Source organism: Leucoraja erinacea, chromosome 5, assembly GCF_028641065.1.
Source record: "Leucoraja erinacea ecotype New England chromosome 5, Leri_hhj_1, whole genome shotgun sequence".
In the NCBI taxonomy this organism is placed as follows: domain Eukaryota; kingdom Metazoa; phylum Chordata; class Chondrichthyes; order Rajiformes; family Rajidae; genus Leucoraja; species Leucoraja erinaceus.
In genome coordinates, this window is record NC_073381.1 from 99,407,989 (window position 1) to 99,426,328 (window position 18,340).

Sequence of the window (18,340 nt, forward strand, 5' to 3'; positions counted from 1 at the left end):
GAAATATGACAATAAACTCTCTTGACTTGACTGTACAGGTTTGTAGGTTAATTGGCTTGGTATAAATGTTTTAAAAAAATGTCCCTAGTGTGTGTAGGTTAGTGTTAGTGTGCCGGGGATCGCTGGTCGGTGAGCCAAAGGGCCTGATTCCGTGCTGTATCTCGAAACTAAACTAAACTAGACTAAACTTTCACCACCACCCCTGGCAGTGCGTTCCAGGCCTCCACCACTCCATAGGAAACGTCTCTACCCTTGTGCTCCATGTTCCTTGCAAAGAATAGCAACATTCCCAAATCCTTGCGGTACCTACTTGGAATTCCTTTGTTTCACCTACAATGGTCCATGCCCCTTTTACATTGCAACTACTCGTGGTCATCCTCCATTGCCACAATGCAGGCACCTTGCGTATATGTGAGGTTATGTGACGTTATCCATTTTCGTGGCAAGAACAGGAAGGCAGATTATGAACTGAATGGTGTCAGATTAGAAAAAGGGGAGGTGCAACAAGACCTGGGTGTGCTTGTACATCAGTCACGGAAAGTAAGCATGCACGTACAGCAGGCAGCGAAGAAAGCTGATGGCATGTTGGCCTTCATTGAGAGATGATACGAATTTAGGAGCAAGGAGGTCCTGGTGCAGTTGTACAGGGCCCTGGTGAGATCACACCTGGAGTATTGTGTGCCATTTTGGTCTCCTAATTTGAGGAAAGACATTAAGGGAGTGCAGCGTAGGTTTGCCACGTTAATTCCCGGGATTGCGGGACTGACGTATGATGAAAGAGTAGGGTTGATGGGGCTTGCATTCACTGGAATTTGGAAGGATGAGAGGGCATCTTACAGAAACATACAAAATTCTTAACGGATTGGACAGGCTAGATGCAGGAAAAATGTTCCTGATGTTGGGGGAGTCCAGAACCAGGGACACAGTTTAAGAATAAGGGGTAAGGCCACTTAGGACTGAGATTAGGAAATACTTTTTCACCCAGAGAGTTGTGAATCTGCCACAGAACGTAGTGGAGGCCAATTCACTGGATGTTTTCAAGAGATAGTTACATTTAGCTCTTAGGGCTAACGGAATCAATGGACATGGGGAGAAAGCAGGAACGGGATACTGATTTTAGATGATCATCCATGATCATATTGATCGGTTCAAAAGGCCGAATGGCCTACTCCTGCACCTATTTTCTACGTTTCTACGCAGGGGTCACATTCTTGAAAAGCAGCACCCAATTCAAAAACGCGGAAACATATAAATGTAATCATTTGACAAGATTAAATTTGAGTACGTTACATCAAAACATACAGTTGACAATTAGGTTTTGGTATTAATTAAACAAGTGTGCTATTATAAAAACAGAACTGTCATCTGTCCACGTTCTCCAGAGATGCTGCCTGGCGCGATGAGCTACTTGTCCAGCACTTTGTGTTTTATTTTGTAAACTGGCATCTGCATTTGATTGCAAATACCCCTTCCAAAGTGATTAACCATTTCACAATTTCCCACGTTACTTATCCGCTTCTTGCTGAATGGTTAACTCCCATGTTTGAGATGGTTTCACACAGCCCCGGCCTAAAGTACTCCTCGCAAATTTGTGGCCTCAATCTAGCAGGATCCCCTTGTGCTGCCTTGAAACTTTTGCCCGTGTGGAGCCTTCAACTTTACAAGGAGGCGATGAGCCATTTCGGATCAATCTTCTGGATCATTCTACTATGATCAGCTCGCATTGAGAATACAAAGGCACAAAGGATTACTTTTCTCTCTGGTAAGTGCTGCTCAAATCTGCCTGCATTTCAAAAACAATTTAATGGCAGCTATTTGGGCTGAGAACAAATATTTTGTTCTCTTATTACAGAGTGTAATACATTTAAACACAATAGACAGGGTTCAGTTCCCATGGAAGCCATTAACCAGGACGCTGCATCAGAAGCAGAGAAAATTACAGATCAGAGGTATTCAGCACACTTGTACCTGCACTGATAGCATGACAAATGTTATTAACCTGCTATATGAACTTTGATTATGCAACTGGATTTTTTCCTTTTTTCTTCCAAGAATGCACAAGTTTAGATTTCCACATTAAAAATCAGACATGGAATTTTCCCAAGCCTGGTCCATAGAACGTAGATAGATACAAAGTGCTGTAGTAACTCAGTAGGTCAAACAGCATCTCTGGAGAAAAGGAATAGGTGACGTTTCGGAACGAGACCCTTCTTCAGACCGTCATTCATAGAATGTAGAACAGTACAGAGTAGGAGGTGGCCCTCCGGCCCACAATGTTTGCACTTTAAACTGATCTCACCTGCCTGTCGATGATCTATGTCCTTTTATTACATGGACTTCCATTAAAAAGCCTCTTTAGTTTAGTTTAGTATATTTAGAGATACAGTCCAGGCCCGTGCCGACCAGTGATCCCCGCACACTAGCATTATCCTATGCACACTAGGGACAATTTACAACTTTTTACCGAAGCCAATTAGCCAAAAACCTGCACGTCTTTGGAGTGTGGGAGGAAACCGGAGCACCTGGAGAAAACCCACGCGGTCACGAGGAGAAGGTACAAACTCCGCACAGACAACACCTGTAGTCAGGGTCGAACCCGGGTCTCTAGCGCTGTAAGGCAGCAGCTCTACCGCTGTGCCACTGTGCCGCCCCGCTGAAATGCCGCCATCGTATCTGCCTCCACCACCACCCCTGGCAATACCTTCCAGGCACCCACCGCTCTCGGTGTTGGCCCTGCACATCTCCATGAAACTTACCCCCTCTCATGTTAGAGCTTTAGTTTAGTTTTAGACATTTCCACCCTGAGAACAAGGTTCTGACTGTCTACCCTATCTATGCTGTCCATGTCAAAGCATTAAAATAAATTAGAAATGTATAACATTAATGTTAAGTTTCACAGTCCATTGACAGACACATACGTTTATTTTGCTGGTATAAGAAACTGCAACATTTGTAAATCTCGACAATTACAACCAATTAATACGCAATCAAAAGAAATGGATGTTAAATACAGTCAGTATGGTAAACGTATAGACATTTGGAAAGAAATAAACTATTAGTTACAACTGAGGCTGATCTGAAGCCTCAGTCAGTAACTAATCTGAACTAGTCTCCTTATCTGAAGACCGACACAAAAAGTTGAAGTAACTCAGTGGGTCAGCCAGCATCTCTGGAGAGAAGGAATAGGTGATGTTTTGGGTCGAGATCCTTCTTCACACTGAGAGTCAGAGGAAAGGGGGACAAGAGATATAGACGGTACTTAGGACAAATGAATGGAAGATATGGAGGAAGCAACAATAGTCAAGGAAATGTGGAGCCCACAATGGTCCATTGTTGGCCGCGGGATGGGCGATGACGAGTTATGGTGGTGGCCCGTCGGTAACGACGATGGCGGGCTGCGCAGTCTCAATTCTGGTGAGTTCTGACATGGCTTGCGAGTCCACTTCGTGAAGCACACACTCGAGGGCAGTGGGGGAAGATGAAGGGCATCGCTGGCGGGTTCTGGGCGCCAGCCTTCCTCCTCTCCCTGGCTTTGTTAAATTGCTCTAGTCGGCCATCCTCGAAGCTGCTGGCTGCTGTTCGCACTGCTGCTGTCGCTGGCGCAGGCTTCCAGTTGCTTGGGTGCATGACCACAATAGTGGAGATGGTCCTTGACGCGATCTTTGTAACGCTTCCTGGGACACCCGCGTTTCCTTTGTCCCTGGGAGAGCACGCGTTAGAAGCCCTGTCGAGGCATGCGGGTTTCATCCATCCTGATGACGTGCCCAGTCCACCGGAGCTGTGCTTTGATGATTCAGACAGTGAATCGGAACAGGACGACAGTAAAACTAGTACGATGACTATGGTGGGGAAACGGACAGAGTGAGAGGGCATCCCCGGAGGCCAGAGACTGGGAGGATGGTGCGCGGTGACAACAACAGACATGACGGGAGAGGAGAGAGGCCGGTTGGAGAGGAGAGAGGCCGGTGGGAGAGGAGAAGGATCCGGGGTCTGGCCATACCGCGTCCTGAAGGCCGCTGCGGGAGGCACCCGCAGGGCACAAAACTGGACGGGCGAGGAGAGTGACCTCAGTCGCTGGTCGACCAGGGGAAGGCGATGGCTGGAGGTCCGCAGCAACCTGGGGCTCATCTGGGGCCCCGCTCATAACAACTGCAGCGGGGACTGGACTTAGAAAATGGTGCCAAACATGGTTCCTAGGAAGGAACTGCAGGTGCTGGTTTACACCGAAGACAGACACAAGTTTGCTGGAGTTACTCAGCTGGACAGGCAGCATCTCTGGAGAGAAGGAATGGGTGACGTTTCCGGTCGAGACACTTCTACAGACTGAGAGTCAAGGTGGAGGGAGACACAGAGATAAGGAAGGGTATGTTGTGAAAACGAGACATCAAAGGGGATGTGGATCAAGGAAAATGGAGAATAAGTCATTGTTAGCTCGGAGAAGGTGACAACCAAACAAACAGATAAAATTTCATCAGGGGGACAGTCAGTGGTCGGAAAACTAAGACGTGGGAGGGATGGAGAGGGAAAGCAAGGGTTACTCGAAGTTAGGGAAGTCAATTCTCATACCGCTAGGGTGCAAGCTGCCCAAGCGAAATATGTACTACTGTATCCGCTGTTCCAGGCGCGCCTAGATATCAGCGAAACTAAGCTCAGGCTCGGCGATATGTTTTGCTGAACACTCCTGCTCAGTCTGCCTAAAACTACCTGATCTCCCAATTGCTAAACACTTTTTTACACAATCATGTCATAAGAACATCTAAATCATCTATATTTGTGTTATCCAAGCCGCTGAGAGTGTTCTTCTGACGCCGAAGTGCCATCAACCCAGCGAGAGAGCCTGAAACATTGGGCTGCCGTAGCAGCGACTGCGGAGGCCTCAAATAGGCCCCGACCACTGGTGAACATAGAGGAAGTGGACTGAACTTTGCTGCCTTCCCTCACAGTGGGAAACGTTGATCCCGCTGTGAGGGGATTTTTTTTAATGTTTAATGTTAAATTCCATAGTGTTATGTTTATCTTATTTGTGTGCTGCAATGGCAACTCAAATTTCACTGCACCAATTGGGGTATGTGACAATAAATATCCTTTGTCCTTTGTCCTTATTGTCTATCCATGATCAATATTTTCATACTAAATATCCACAGTATAGTTACATTTGAAACACTCTTCCATCTTCCTCTAGTCATGGGGGTCGGGGATTGGGAGGGGCCTCACAAGTGGAATAACCTTGGGCCTCTCTTCATCTAAATCCGGCACTGGGTATGGTGATACTCTACTGGACTGTTTGTAGGCAAGGAATTTCACTGGGCAGTTGCACTTCGCACTATTGAACAATTGAGACTAAAGGGCCTGTCCCACTTGGGCGTCACTTGCGTGTCATTTACGCGACATCATTTACGTGTCACGACGCGTGTATTGTGACGCGCACGTGATGTTTGCATGGTGCGCATTACGTGCGGTGGTACGTGATGACGTAGGCAGTGACGCGCGGTCGCGCACGGCGCCCCAGGATTTTGGGATGTACAAAATCTTCGCGAGCCATCTGCGTGACGTGCAAATTATGCCCAAGTGGGACAGGCCCTTAAGGCTTTGATCCAGTGGCAAGAGGAACAGAGACATACCCTGCTGCCATATAAAACCTTGTCACTTATATAAGAGAGGCATATATGGGGTAGCTTTGACATACAGTGATAAAACAAGCCCTTCTGCTCACTGAGTCCACGCCGACCATCGATCACCCGTTCTAACTAGTTCTATGTTGTTCAATTTTTCCACTCTTTACACTCTCGGGGGAATTCACAGAGGGTCAATCAACCTACAAATCCGGATGTCTTTGGGATGTGGGAGGAAAGCGGAGCACCTGGAGGAAACCCATCTTGTCACAGGGAGAAACTCCACAGACAGCACCCGAGGTCAGGATTGAACCCAGGTCTCTGGCGCTGTGAGGCAGCAGCTCTACCTGCTGCGCGACTGTGTTACCCACTGTCAAGAACCTTTATCCCAGGGCGGAAATATCATGAACTTGAGCGCTACGTATTAACGTGAGAGGGGCAAGGTTTAAAGGAGATGTGCCAGCTGAGTTGAACACGCCGGCAAGGTTGGTGGTGAAGGCAGATAAGGTGAAGGCATTGAAAAAGCAACATGGATATGCAGGGAATGGAGGAAGATGGTTCACGTGCAGGCAGATGAGACCCCTTGGACATTCTGGGTCGAAAAGGCTGTTACGGGGCTGCATTTTTCTATGTAGAAACCGGGAACTGCGGACGCTGGTTTTTTCAATGATGGACACCAAGTAAGTCGGCGGGTCAGGCAGCACCTCTGGAGAACATGGAATGGTGACGTTTCCAGTCGGAACCCTTCTTCCGAAGCCTCTATGTTCGAGGACCGTGGCCAAGTAATTGACAAAGTGGGACAAAGTGGGATGTACCGGAAGGCAAAGCCATACTCATCTCTGCTTGTCAACCACAAGCTGATAGCAATCTTAGCCCACTAAGGACATATCGGAAAAGACAGGTACACGGTGTTATTGTCACAGATGAGCTATGATCTCGATGAACGGAGGGGGATAAATATATTACTTTTGCTCCTACATTAGAGTGTGTCACCTCAGCTTTAATGACTTCACTGTCAAGATGCAAATTTATATGTATACTATCTTGCTATGATGGTTTGAGAACTGAGAAATGAAAACCTAATCAATCGAATTGGCAATCAGAACAACACAAAACTCCCTTGCAGTCATCCAGAGATTAGGTTCAGGATATAATTATTCCCCCTATCTTATTTTGTTCACAGTGTTGGTGTGAAATGTCCCTATTAGTTTGAGGCCTGGTTCATCTTCCATTGCTTAATCAAAACTGTCAGCACGTATATTTATCACTGGCAAATTGCTCTTGTCCTTACTGACAGATCTGTAAGTATTTCAGCTATTTTTCATATAACTCAAACTGATCTTTCCAGACACAGCACCAATTTGGAAAAAACAGCAGCAAAAAAATAACATTGATATAACATGCTGGTTTATACCAAAGGTAGACACGAAATGCTGGAGTAAATCAGCCTGTCACGCGGCATCTCGGGAGAAAATGGATAGGTGATGTTTCAGGGTCGGGTCTGAACAAGGATCCCGACCCAAAACGTTACCAATCTAGTTTTCTCCAGAGATGCTGCCTAACCCGCTGAGTTACTCCAGCATTTTGCGCCTATCATTTATATTAAAGCGCCATATCGCAGCCTCTGGACATCTCAGATACAAGCCAATGTGGTTTAGTTTTGGAAAGAACTGCAGATGATGGTTTAAATCGAAGGGAGACACAAAATTAGATTACTATTTAAATGGCGTCAAGTTGGGAAAAGGGGAAGTACAAGGGGATCTGGGCGTCCTTGTACATCAGTCTATGAAAGTAAGCATGCAGGTACAGCAGGCAGTGAAGAAAGTGAATGGCATGTTAGCCTTTATAACAAGAGGAATCGAATATAGGAGCAAAGAGGTCCTTCTGCAGTTGTACAGAGCCCCAGTGAGACCACACCTGGGATATTGTGTGCAGTTTTGGTCCCCTAATTTGAGGAAGGACATTCAAGCTATTGAGGGAGTGCAACATAGGTTTACAAGGTTAATTCCCGGGATGGCGGGACTGTCATATGCTGAGAGAATGGAGCAGCTGGGCATGTACACTCTGGACTTTAGAAGGATGAGAGGGTATATCATTGAAACATATAAGATTGTTAAGGGCTTGGACACGCTGGAGGCAGGAAACATGTTCCTGATGTTGGGGGAGTCCAGAACCAGGAGCCACAGTTTAAGAATAAGGAGTAAGCCATTTAGAACGGAGACGAGGAAACACGTTTTCTCACAGAGAGTGGTTTTGTCTGTGGAGTTCTCTGCCTCAGAGGGCGGTGGAGGCAGGTTCTCTGGATGCTTTCAAGAGAGAGCTAGATAGGGCTCTTAAAAATAGCGGAGTCAGGGGATATGGGGAGAAGGCAGGAACGGGGTACTGATTGGGGATGATCAGCCATGATCACATTGAATGGCGGGACTGGATCGAAGGGCCAAATGGCCTACTCCTGCACCTATTGTCTATTGTCTAAAATGCTGGAGTAACTCAGCAGGACAGGCAGCATCTCCGGAGAGAAGGAATGGGTGATGTTTCGGTTCGATGTCAGGGGAGGGGGCGGGACAGAGATAATTTTAATTTCTAGCACTTCATTTTTTTCCTTCATTTTTTTGAATTACTTTGCTGCAAGTAGTTAAATATCACACAGCACGGACTATCCCTGATTGAATTTTGCTGGCTTTACCTTGCACTGAACGTTATTCTCCTATCACGTAATCATGTATTATCTTTCTGCTGACTGGATAGCACGCTGCAAAAGCTTTTCACTGTACCTCGGTACACGTGACAATAAACTAAACTAAACTTCAGACTGGAGACTTAAGACTTCAAACCGAAGAGGGACCTCGACCTGAAACGTCACCTATTCTTTTTCTCCAGAGATGCTGCCTGTCCCCCTGAGTTACTCCAACATTTTGTGTCTATCTTCAGTGTAAACCATTATCTGTAGTTCCTTTCTGCACGATCCTTTAAAATTTGATGTAAGGCTGACTTTTAGTTATGCTGCCTGCAGAAGCATGTTGGCCAGCATAATGCAATGAATCAGGCTTGGGTACCCTGCTACAGGACAGACTCCTTTACGCTGAACGAGTGCAGAGAAGATTTAGAAGATGTTGCCAGGAATCAAGGGCTTGGGCTACAGGGAGAGATTGGTCAGAAAAGGAGAAAGATCAGGAGACAGTTCTTGCAGAGCCTCAAATATTGAATTGGAACCTAACGGGCAACACTTTCATACAGAGGGTGGTAGACAATAGACAATATACAATAGGTGCAGGATTAGACCATTCGGCCCTTCGAGCCAGCACCCCCATTCAATGTGATCATCGCCAATCAGTACCCCGTTCCTGCCTTCTCCCCATATCCCCTGACTCCACTATCTTTAAGAGCCCTATCCAGCTCTCTCTTGAAAGCATCCAGAAAACCCACTTCCACCGCCCCCTGAGGCAGAGAATTCCACAGACAGGTGGTAGGTACATGGAACAAAATGCCAGAGAAAATAATTGAGGCAGGAACAATAGCAACATTCTCTGTGTAAGAAAAACCCCCTTTAGCACCCTCTAACCTCCTTTAAAACTTCTTCTTCTTACTTTAAACCTATGCCCTCTTGCATTGGATACCCTCACTTACCATGCTAAAAAGATTCTGGATACCCTGCCTTTGCCTCTTAGATTTATACACCTCTAACTGGTCACCCCATCAGATTATTTGCTCCAAGGTTCGGGCGGCATGGTGGCGTAGCGGTAGAGTTGCTGCCTTACACTGCCAGAGACCCGGATTCGATCCTGACTACGGCGACATCTGTACGGAGTTTGTACGTTCTCCCTGTGACCACGTGGGTTTTCTCCGGGCGCTCTGGTTTCCTCCCCCACTCCAAAGACATACAGATTTGTAGATTAATTGGCTTCTGTAAATTGTAAATTGTCCCTAGAGTGTGTAGGATAGTGCTAGTCGGTGCAGACCCGGTGGGCCAATGGGCCTGTCTCTACGCTGTAAATGTAACCAGCAACTTGTCAAGTTCCTAAGAATAAATATTACCATGAACTTTTTCTGGATGATCCATAGCGAAGCAATGGCCATGAAAGCAGACTAACGCCTCTACATCCTTTGAAGGCTTAGGAAGTTCGGCATGTCCCCAACAACTCTAACCAATTTCTACAGGTGCGCATTTTATCGGGATGCATCACAGCTTGGTTTGGGAACAGTTCCATCCATGATTGCAAGAAATTGCAGAGAATTGTTGACGCAGCCCAGACCATCACACTAACCAACCTCCCTTCCATTGACTCTATCTACACTTCCCGTTGCTTTGGCAAGGCCAGCAGCATAACCAAGGACCAGTCTCATCCCCGGTCACTCCCTCTCCTCCCCTCTCCCATCAGGCAAGAGGTGCAGAAGTGTGAAAACGCACACCTCCAGATCCAGGGACAGTTTCTTCCCAGCTGTTATCAGGCAACTGAACCATTCTATCAACAACTAGAGAGCAGTCCTGAATTCCCATCTATTGAAGACCCTCAAACTATCTTTAATGGGACTATCTTGCACTAAAAGTTATGTCCGTTATCCTGTATCTGTACACCGTGGATGCCCTGATCGTAATCATGTATGGTTTTTCCGCTGACTGGTTAGCAGGCAACAAAAAATCGTTTCACTGTTACTCTTGACAATAAACTGAAGTCGAAAGTCATTGAGGCATTTGCTATTCGGTAGAAGGCTTGGATTCGAACCTTTTGCATATTCCATCCCCCCCTCCCCAGCTTGGCTCTCTGATCCCTATTCAACACTGTAAAGCAGCTTCTTACAAAATATTTTCAAGCTGAAAAATAACTAACTTACTGTGATTTTGAGCTGCTCATTATTTTTCCTAGACCGATCTAGACCAGCATTTCCCAATGCAGGATAAAAGTGCACCAGAAATACATCATGACATTTGCTAGCTCGCTGTGCAAGTTTCATTTTAGCTCCTTACGTGAGATTAAACACTTCCACTTTCTTTCTCCCTCTCTCTTTTCCAGTGAATGCACAATTGCTGTCAACTACTGTGCTCCCTGAAGATTAAAGGGCCTGTCCCACCAGCATGCGATTGCATGCGTCAAGCGCGACCAAACATGGTGGCTTAAGGCTTACGGCCTCGCGAGGCCGGTCCCACTTCCAACCGCGGAGCCGTCTGAAGTTGTGCGGGGCTGGTCCCGACATCATACTCATCGATCAGCTGGGCAGGAGGTGGGCCTACTGAATTTGGATGTCGCAAGGCATCGGGTGGTGACGTCATCATGCAACGCCACGCACTAGGCGTATGCCGTCAAGGCACTGTGTACGGTATCAAGACGCTGCGTACGGCGTCAAGACGCTGCATATGGTCTCAATGCGGCTGCGGCCGACAGGCCGTTGTCGTGCGGGATTTTCGGACAGTGGAAATTCGGACAGTAAGAAATTGTGCAGGATATAACGAACAATTTCATACAGCTGGGAACACGTAATGAGAGGGGTTCCAACAAATCATAGTTCTGTAAATCATAGCACTGAATTGGAAGCTAGGCAAGATTTTCTAAGACACTCAGCTCTATAGTGTCAATTCTATCATTGGGGTGTGATAAACGCTATGAGCAGCAGGACAAACCATTGTACAGAACACCTGGCAGGCAAGGTATTTAACAGCAGGCAACACTCGGGTTTTGGCAGGACATGTATAAAATCACCACATACAGCACGGGAAATATAGATGCCCGCAGTACCACCGATCCCATCAAAAACGGTCCAAAACATGGATTTTTCTTTCTGAGATGCTGCATGACTTGTCGAAGTCCTGCACTTCACAACAACACTGTCCTGCTGCAGGATCGCACAATTCAAGTGGACCGACGTGCAATTGTGACTTATCTAGTTCACAACAATCGGAACATTTCACAAGACTAAAACATTTCCCTCAGGTTATTGCCGAAAAGTAAATTCCCTTCCACAGGACACCAAGTGCTGGAGTAACTCCGCAGGTCAGGTAGCATCTCCTGAGAAAATGGATGGATGATATATCGGGTCAGGACCCTTCACTGAAGACATAAAAAGCTGTCATAACTCAGCGGGTCAGGCAGCATCTCTGGAGAACATAGATAGGTGATGTTTCGGGTCACTGAAGAAGGGAAACTACTGAAATGTCACCCATCCATGTTCTCCAGAGATGCTGCCTGACCCGCTGTGCTACTCCAGCACTTTGTGTCCTTTTGTGTCTGAGGTTTCTGGTTTCTACGGCAAATTCTCTTCGCAAAATGCTCGCACGTTCTGCCTGGCGAAGGAGTGGAGGAAGATTTCAGTTGCAAGACATTTCAGAATTTTGTTTGGATGGAAATTAAATGAGGTTATAACTGTTTACGCAGGAAAACAATGGGAAAAATCGGCACGACAATACCCAATGGTAAATGCTGACATAGATGCACGATCAAAAATTGGCCAATAAATAGGTTTTCCTGTAACCGAGTGTGATTATCTTACAATCTATGGACAAACGTTTAAACTAAAGCAAAAGATGCTGGAAATGCTCAACAGACCGTGTCACATCCCAGGAGAGGGAAAAACAAATAATCTTTCAAGTCCCTGACTTTATATCAGAACCTAAGGACCATTAACTTGCAACGCTTACTCTGTTTTTTTGTTTAGAGTCCCAGAGTCATACAGCACAGACATCATTAGGCAGCTGCACAAGTCATTGGAGTGCTGTGTGCATTTCTGGACAGCTAGCTGCGGAAAGGACGTCATTAAAAATTGGAAAAAGGCAGAAGAGATTCACCAGGCCGTTTCCTGGGCTGGAGGGCTTGCACTGTGGGGAGACTTTTTCGTTGGAGTGTAGCAGGCTGAGGCGTAGCCTTTCTGATGCCCACAAGATCACGGGGGACATGGATAAAGTGAACGCTGACAGTCTTTTTCCCCCCCAAGGTTGAGGGTTCTAAAACTAGAGCACACAGGCTTAAGGTCAAAGATTCAAGAGGGACATTGGAGGTAGTGTTTCCACTCAGAGGACAGTCGATATCTGGAATGAACTACCAGAGGAAGCTGTATAATTAAGACTTTTAAAAGACCTTTGGCCAGTTTTTTTAGTTTAGAGATACAGTGCCTTCGACCCAGCTAGTCCGCACCGACCAGCGATCCCCGCACACTAACACTATCCTACACACACTAGGGACAATTTACATTTCTACCAAGCCAATTAACCTACAAACCTGTACATCTTTAGAGTGTGGGAGGAAACCGAAGAAACTTAGAGAAAACCCACGTGGTCGCGGGGAGATCGTACAAACTCCGTGCAGACAGCACCCGCAGTCGGGGTCAAACCTGGGTCTCTGGCGCGGCAAGCGCTGAAAGGCAGCAACTCTACCGCTGATCCACCGTGCAGCCCTGGACAGGCAAAGTTCAGAGGGCGATGGACAAAAAATGCAGGCAAATAGAACTAGCCCAGTGTGTAAACTTGGTCGGGACGGACAAGGTGGACAGAAGGGCCTGTTTCCCTGCTGTGTAGCTCTATGGTGTGTTTATCATTACTGTAAGTATACAGTTCACTCTGTGAGCTTTGTGTGAACAAGGAATTTCATTGCGCCCTGGTGTGTCTGGGAATAAACAAATCCAATCTAATTTAATCCAATCAAGCTGAAAAGATAACTGCTTCCCTCTCCACAGACAGTGCCTCAACTGACATTTCCAACATTTTTTGGTCGTTACACAGTAAAGCAAGTCATTTTGTGCAATCTGAGTCCCGACCCAAAACTTTGCCTGTCCATTTCCCTCCCCAGACACCGTCTGACCCATTGATGTCATCCAGCAGCTCGTTTCTTTGCTCCAGATTCCAGCATCTACTGACTAGGCTGTCTCCTGTCTATTCAGTGATGGTTAATAACGTCATGCCAACCATTATTTCTCCGGCACAGTGCGATCAATGAAAGGATCGGTACATAATGCATTACTACTCTGTCATCACCATTTGTGATTAACACAGGGAATTACCGAATGTGCACCAAAATGACTGGAAGCCTTCAAAATTAGCTGAGGAATAAGGATCTTAATCGTCTCAACCAGTCTATCATGCGGGACCTTATTAAGTGCCTCACTGGACACACAACTTCTAACGCCCTGCCTCCTATCTCCTTTGTCTCCTCCCCACAAAACTCCATCAAATAAATGAGGTGGAGATACACACACACAAACACTCATTCACACACACGTACATGCCCACACACACGTGCACACACACATGCACACACGCACTCACCCACACACACACACAATCACAAGCTCATACTCACACACACACACACACACACACACACACACACACACACACACACACACACACACACACACACACACACACACACACACACACACACACACACACACACACACACACACACACACACTCACTCACACACACACACACACACACACACTCAACACACAGACACACACACACACACATGCCCACTCACTCACACACACATGTATACACTCTCTCAAACACACACCAACACACACATTTATACACACTCACACACACAAACTCACACCCACATAGAGAACACACTCACACAAACATACAAGCAGAAACATTTACACACGAACAGACACACACACTCACTCACACACACTCACACACACTCTCACACACATTCTCTCACACACACGCACACACATATTTATACATTCTCACACATATACACATCACACACACACACACTCACAAACATTCACACACACACTCACACACACAAAGCTACGCTGACTGTCCTGAATCAGTCCTTGCCTTTCCAAATTAAATAAATGATATCCCTTAGGATTTTCTCTAAAAATGTACCTATTGCTGATGCAAGGCTCATTGGCCTGCAGTTACATGGCTAATATCGTCGAGAGATTCAAGTTCCTTGCCATAAATATCACTAATGATCAGATATGGACCAACCACATTGAAGTGTGTAGGAAGGAACTGCAGATGCTGGTTTAAACCGAAGATGGACACAAAATGCTGGAATAACTCAGCAGGACATGCAGCTTTTCTGGATAGAAGGAATGGGTGATGTTTCACACTGACGTTACTCCCTGGTCAACACGTCCCTTCCCACCCAAACCACCCTCTTCCCAGGTACTTTCATCATCAACCGCAGGACCCTTTGCCTGACACCTGACCCTTTACCTCCCCCCTCGACTGCGTCCAAGGACACCAAGAGTATTTTAAGGTGAGGCAGAGGTTTACTTGCACCTCCTCCAACCTCATCTACTGTATCCGCTGTTCCAGGTGTGGACTCCTATATATCGGCGCGACCAAGCGCAGGCTCGGCAATCGTTTCACTGAACACCTCCTCTCAGTTTGCCTAGTCCTACCTGATCTCCCAGTTGCTGGACCCTTTAACTGCCCCTCCCATTCCCACACTAACCTCTTCTGTCCTGGGCCTCCTCCATTGTCAGAGTGAGGCTCAGTGCACAAATTGGAGGAACGGCACCTCATATTTCGCTCTGGCAGCTTACACCCCAGCAGTATGAACAATGACTTCTCTAACTTCAAGTAACACTTGCTTTCTCTCTCTCTCCATCCCTCCCCCTTCCCAGTTCTCTGACCAGTCTGACTGTCTCCGACTACATTTTATGTTTGCTTCATTGTTACCTTCTCCCAACAATGATGCATTTTACAATTTTCATTGATTTCATTCCCTTTGCCCTGTTTTCACACCTTACACTTCCTTATCTCTGTATCTCCCTCTCCCCTGACTCTCAGTCTGAAGAAGGATCTAACCACATTGAAGTGGCAGCCAAGAAGGCACACCAACGCCTCTACATCCTTTGAAGATCGAGGATATTTGGCACGTCTGCACAGACTCTTACAAACTTCTAGATGCATCAAAATGGGAGAGACTTGGACCAGAGGGCACAGCCTTAGAATAATATAATGTTCGCTCAGAATGGAGATGAGGAGGAATGTCTTTAGCCAGAGGGTGGTGAATCTGTGGAATGCATTGCCACAGACAGTTGTGGCGGCCAAGCCATTGGGTATTTTTAAAGTGGAGATTGATAAACTTGATTAGTAAGGGCGTCAGATTATGTGTAGAAGGAATTCACTGGAATTTAGAAAGATGAGAGGGGATCTTATAAAAACGTATAAAATTATAAAAAGGACTGGACAAGCTAGATGCAGGAAAATGTTCCCAATGTTGGGGGAAGTCCAGAACTAGGGGCCACAGTCTAAGAATAAAGGGGATGCCATTTAAAACTGAGATGAGAAAAAAACCTTTTCACTCATCGAGAGTTGTGAACTTGTGGAATTCTCTGCCACAGAGGGCAGTGGAGGCCAATTCACTGGATGAATTTAAAAGAGAGTTAGATAGAGCTCTAGGGCTAGCGGGATCAAGGGGGATGGGGAGAAGGCAGGCACATTTTTTTTGCCATGTTCTTGCATGCGACAAAGATCCAGAGGAGAGATGTAGAAGCACCATCTCTCATTTTCGTTATAATAATTCCCTCTTCTAAAAGCAGAACAACAATGACAAAAGATAAAGAAAAAACACGCAGCTACCAATGACTTGTTTGCCTATCGTCGTTACTTTTTTGCATAACTTTCATTCATTTGTTCTACATCTCTCTACATCACCATCTATATCTCTCGTTTCCCTTTCCCCTGATTCTCAGTCTGAAGAAGGGTCTCGACCCAAAACGTCGCCTATTCCTTTTCTCCAGAGATGCTGCCTGTCCTGCTGAGTTACTCCAGCTTTTCGTGTCTATCTTCGGCTTAAACCAGCATCTGCAGTTCCTTCCTACACAAAACAATGACAAACATTGTCATACTGCCACAAGGTCACATAGCCAGGGTCGTAAGGCATCAGGCAAGATCTCCACTGGCAATCCACATTCTCTCATCTCTGCAAGAAATTGCCTTTACACTCACCATCACTCTGGCTGGGACCTTTTGATGTATCGCTGAAATGAGACGGGTCTGATTTGTGTTCCAACTCTTGTTCTTGAGACCTGCCGCCAGACTTGTTCTTCTTTGAAGCTGCTTCCTCCGCCACATCCTCGTCCTCTTCCTCTTCCTCCTCAAAGGCTTGGCTCTCCTTCATGTTGAATAAACTACTGTGTGGCTCGGGGCGTTTTGGTGGCAATTTCTGAATGGAAAGAAAGAACGAGAGAATCATTTTACTGAGAAGAGTTTTCTATTGGAATAGAGATATCCGATAATAGACCCCTGTATAATGCCAGCAAATGTCCCAGACAATCAATCGTCTCAGACATCCAAATTATAATTGTGGCCTATTTAGTTTAGTTTAGAGATAGTCAAGTCAAGTCAAGAGAGTTTATTGTCATGTGTCCCAGATAGGACAATAAAATTCTTGCATTGCTGTAGCACGACAGGATATATAAATACAGATCAGATCAGTGTGTCCATATACCATAGAATATATATATATATATACGCACATCAGTAAACAGATAAAGTGCAAAGGGTGTTATAGTTCATAATTTGTTTTAAGTTGGCTGGAGTAACATGGATAGATGATGTTACCCATCCACATTCTCCTGAGATGCTGTCTGACCCGCTGAGTTACTCCAGCACTTTGTGTCTTTTAAAAAAACAAAACAGCACCTGCAGTTCCATGTTTCTACTCTATTTTTACATAATTCAATGTCCGTAGTTAGTAACTAACTTTACAACTTTATTATCTTCTGGGAGGATCACTTAATGTAAACGATAAAAATGCTGGCAATGTTTAGGTTTAAGTTTGTTATTGTTATGCGTACCGGGTTACAGTGAAAGACTTTGTTTCTGCATGCTATCCAAACAGATCAGATATATACCATACACCAGCTCGGGGCTGAGACGGCGCTCCGGTGAGGGCGGCCCGGCTCGGGGCTGAGACGGCGCTCCGGTGAGGGCGGCCCGGCTCGGGGCGGAGACGGTGCTCCGGTGGCAGAGGCGGCGTTCCGGCGGCGGCGACCTGAATCCGGGGCTCAGCCGCGGGCCAGTGGACGACATCGTCGGGAGCTCGCAGGTCACAGGCTGGTGCCTGTTTTCCGGAGCTCCCGCGGCAACAACTGCGTCCGCTGGACGAGAGGGCGGCAGCTTCGACCACACCGGGCCGCGGAGCTTGAACCGGCCCGTTCGCGGAGCTCGGTTGAACCGCGGGACTGACTACCATCGCCCGGTGGGGTAACAACATATCGCCTCAGCACAGAGGGAGAATGAGGAGGGAAGAGACAGTAACCCTGTGAACTCACTGTGGTGGATGTTAATTTGTGTTTATTGTGATTTGTTGTTTATTATTATATGTATGGCTGCAGGCAACGACATTTTGTTCAGACCGACAAAGGACAAATAAAGGATCTAATCTAATCTAAATCTAATCTAAATACAATCAAGTCAAACTCAAGTACAACAGGTAGAGCAAAGGGGAAGATACAGAGTGCAGAATATAGTTCTCAGCATTGTTGCGCACCAGTTCCACAGACAAAATGATGTCCGCAATGAGGTAGAGGTGAATCGGACAGTACCCTAGCTTATGGAAGGACTGTTCAGAAGCCTGATAACAGAGGGGAAGAAGCTGTTCCTGAGTCTGGTGGTGCGCGCTTTCAAGCTGCTGTATCTTCTGCCAGACGGGAGCGGGGAGAAAAAGGAATGACTGAGTGTGGGACAAGCCTTTGATTATGTTGGCTGCTTAATACTGCCGAGGTTAAATCCATTCCAAGTAAGTACCATTAAATCTGTC

The 18,340-nt window shown here is 46.3% G+C and overlaps 1 protein-coding gene across 1 annotated transcript in view; it reads right to left on the reverse strand.

Annotated features, from left to right (window-relative positions):
* The window catches only part of slc4a1ap (solute carrier family 4 member 1 adaptor protein), a 187,891-nt gene that overhangs the window by 33,247 nt on the left and 136,304 nt on the right, over positions 1 to 18,340 (reverse strand). Inside the window, exon 11 of the mRNA XM_055636349.1 lies at positions 16,525 to 16,741. Coding sequence (XP_055492324.1) covers positions 16,525 to 16,741 — 217 coding nt within the window. The remainder of the gene's footprint in view (positions 1 to 16,524; positions 16,742 to 18,340) is intronic.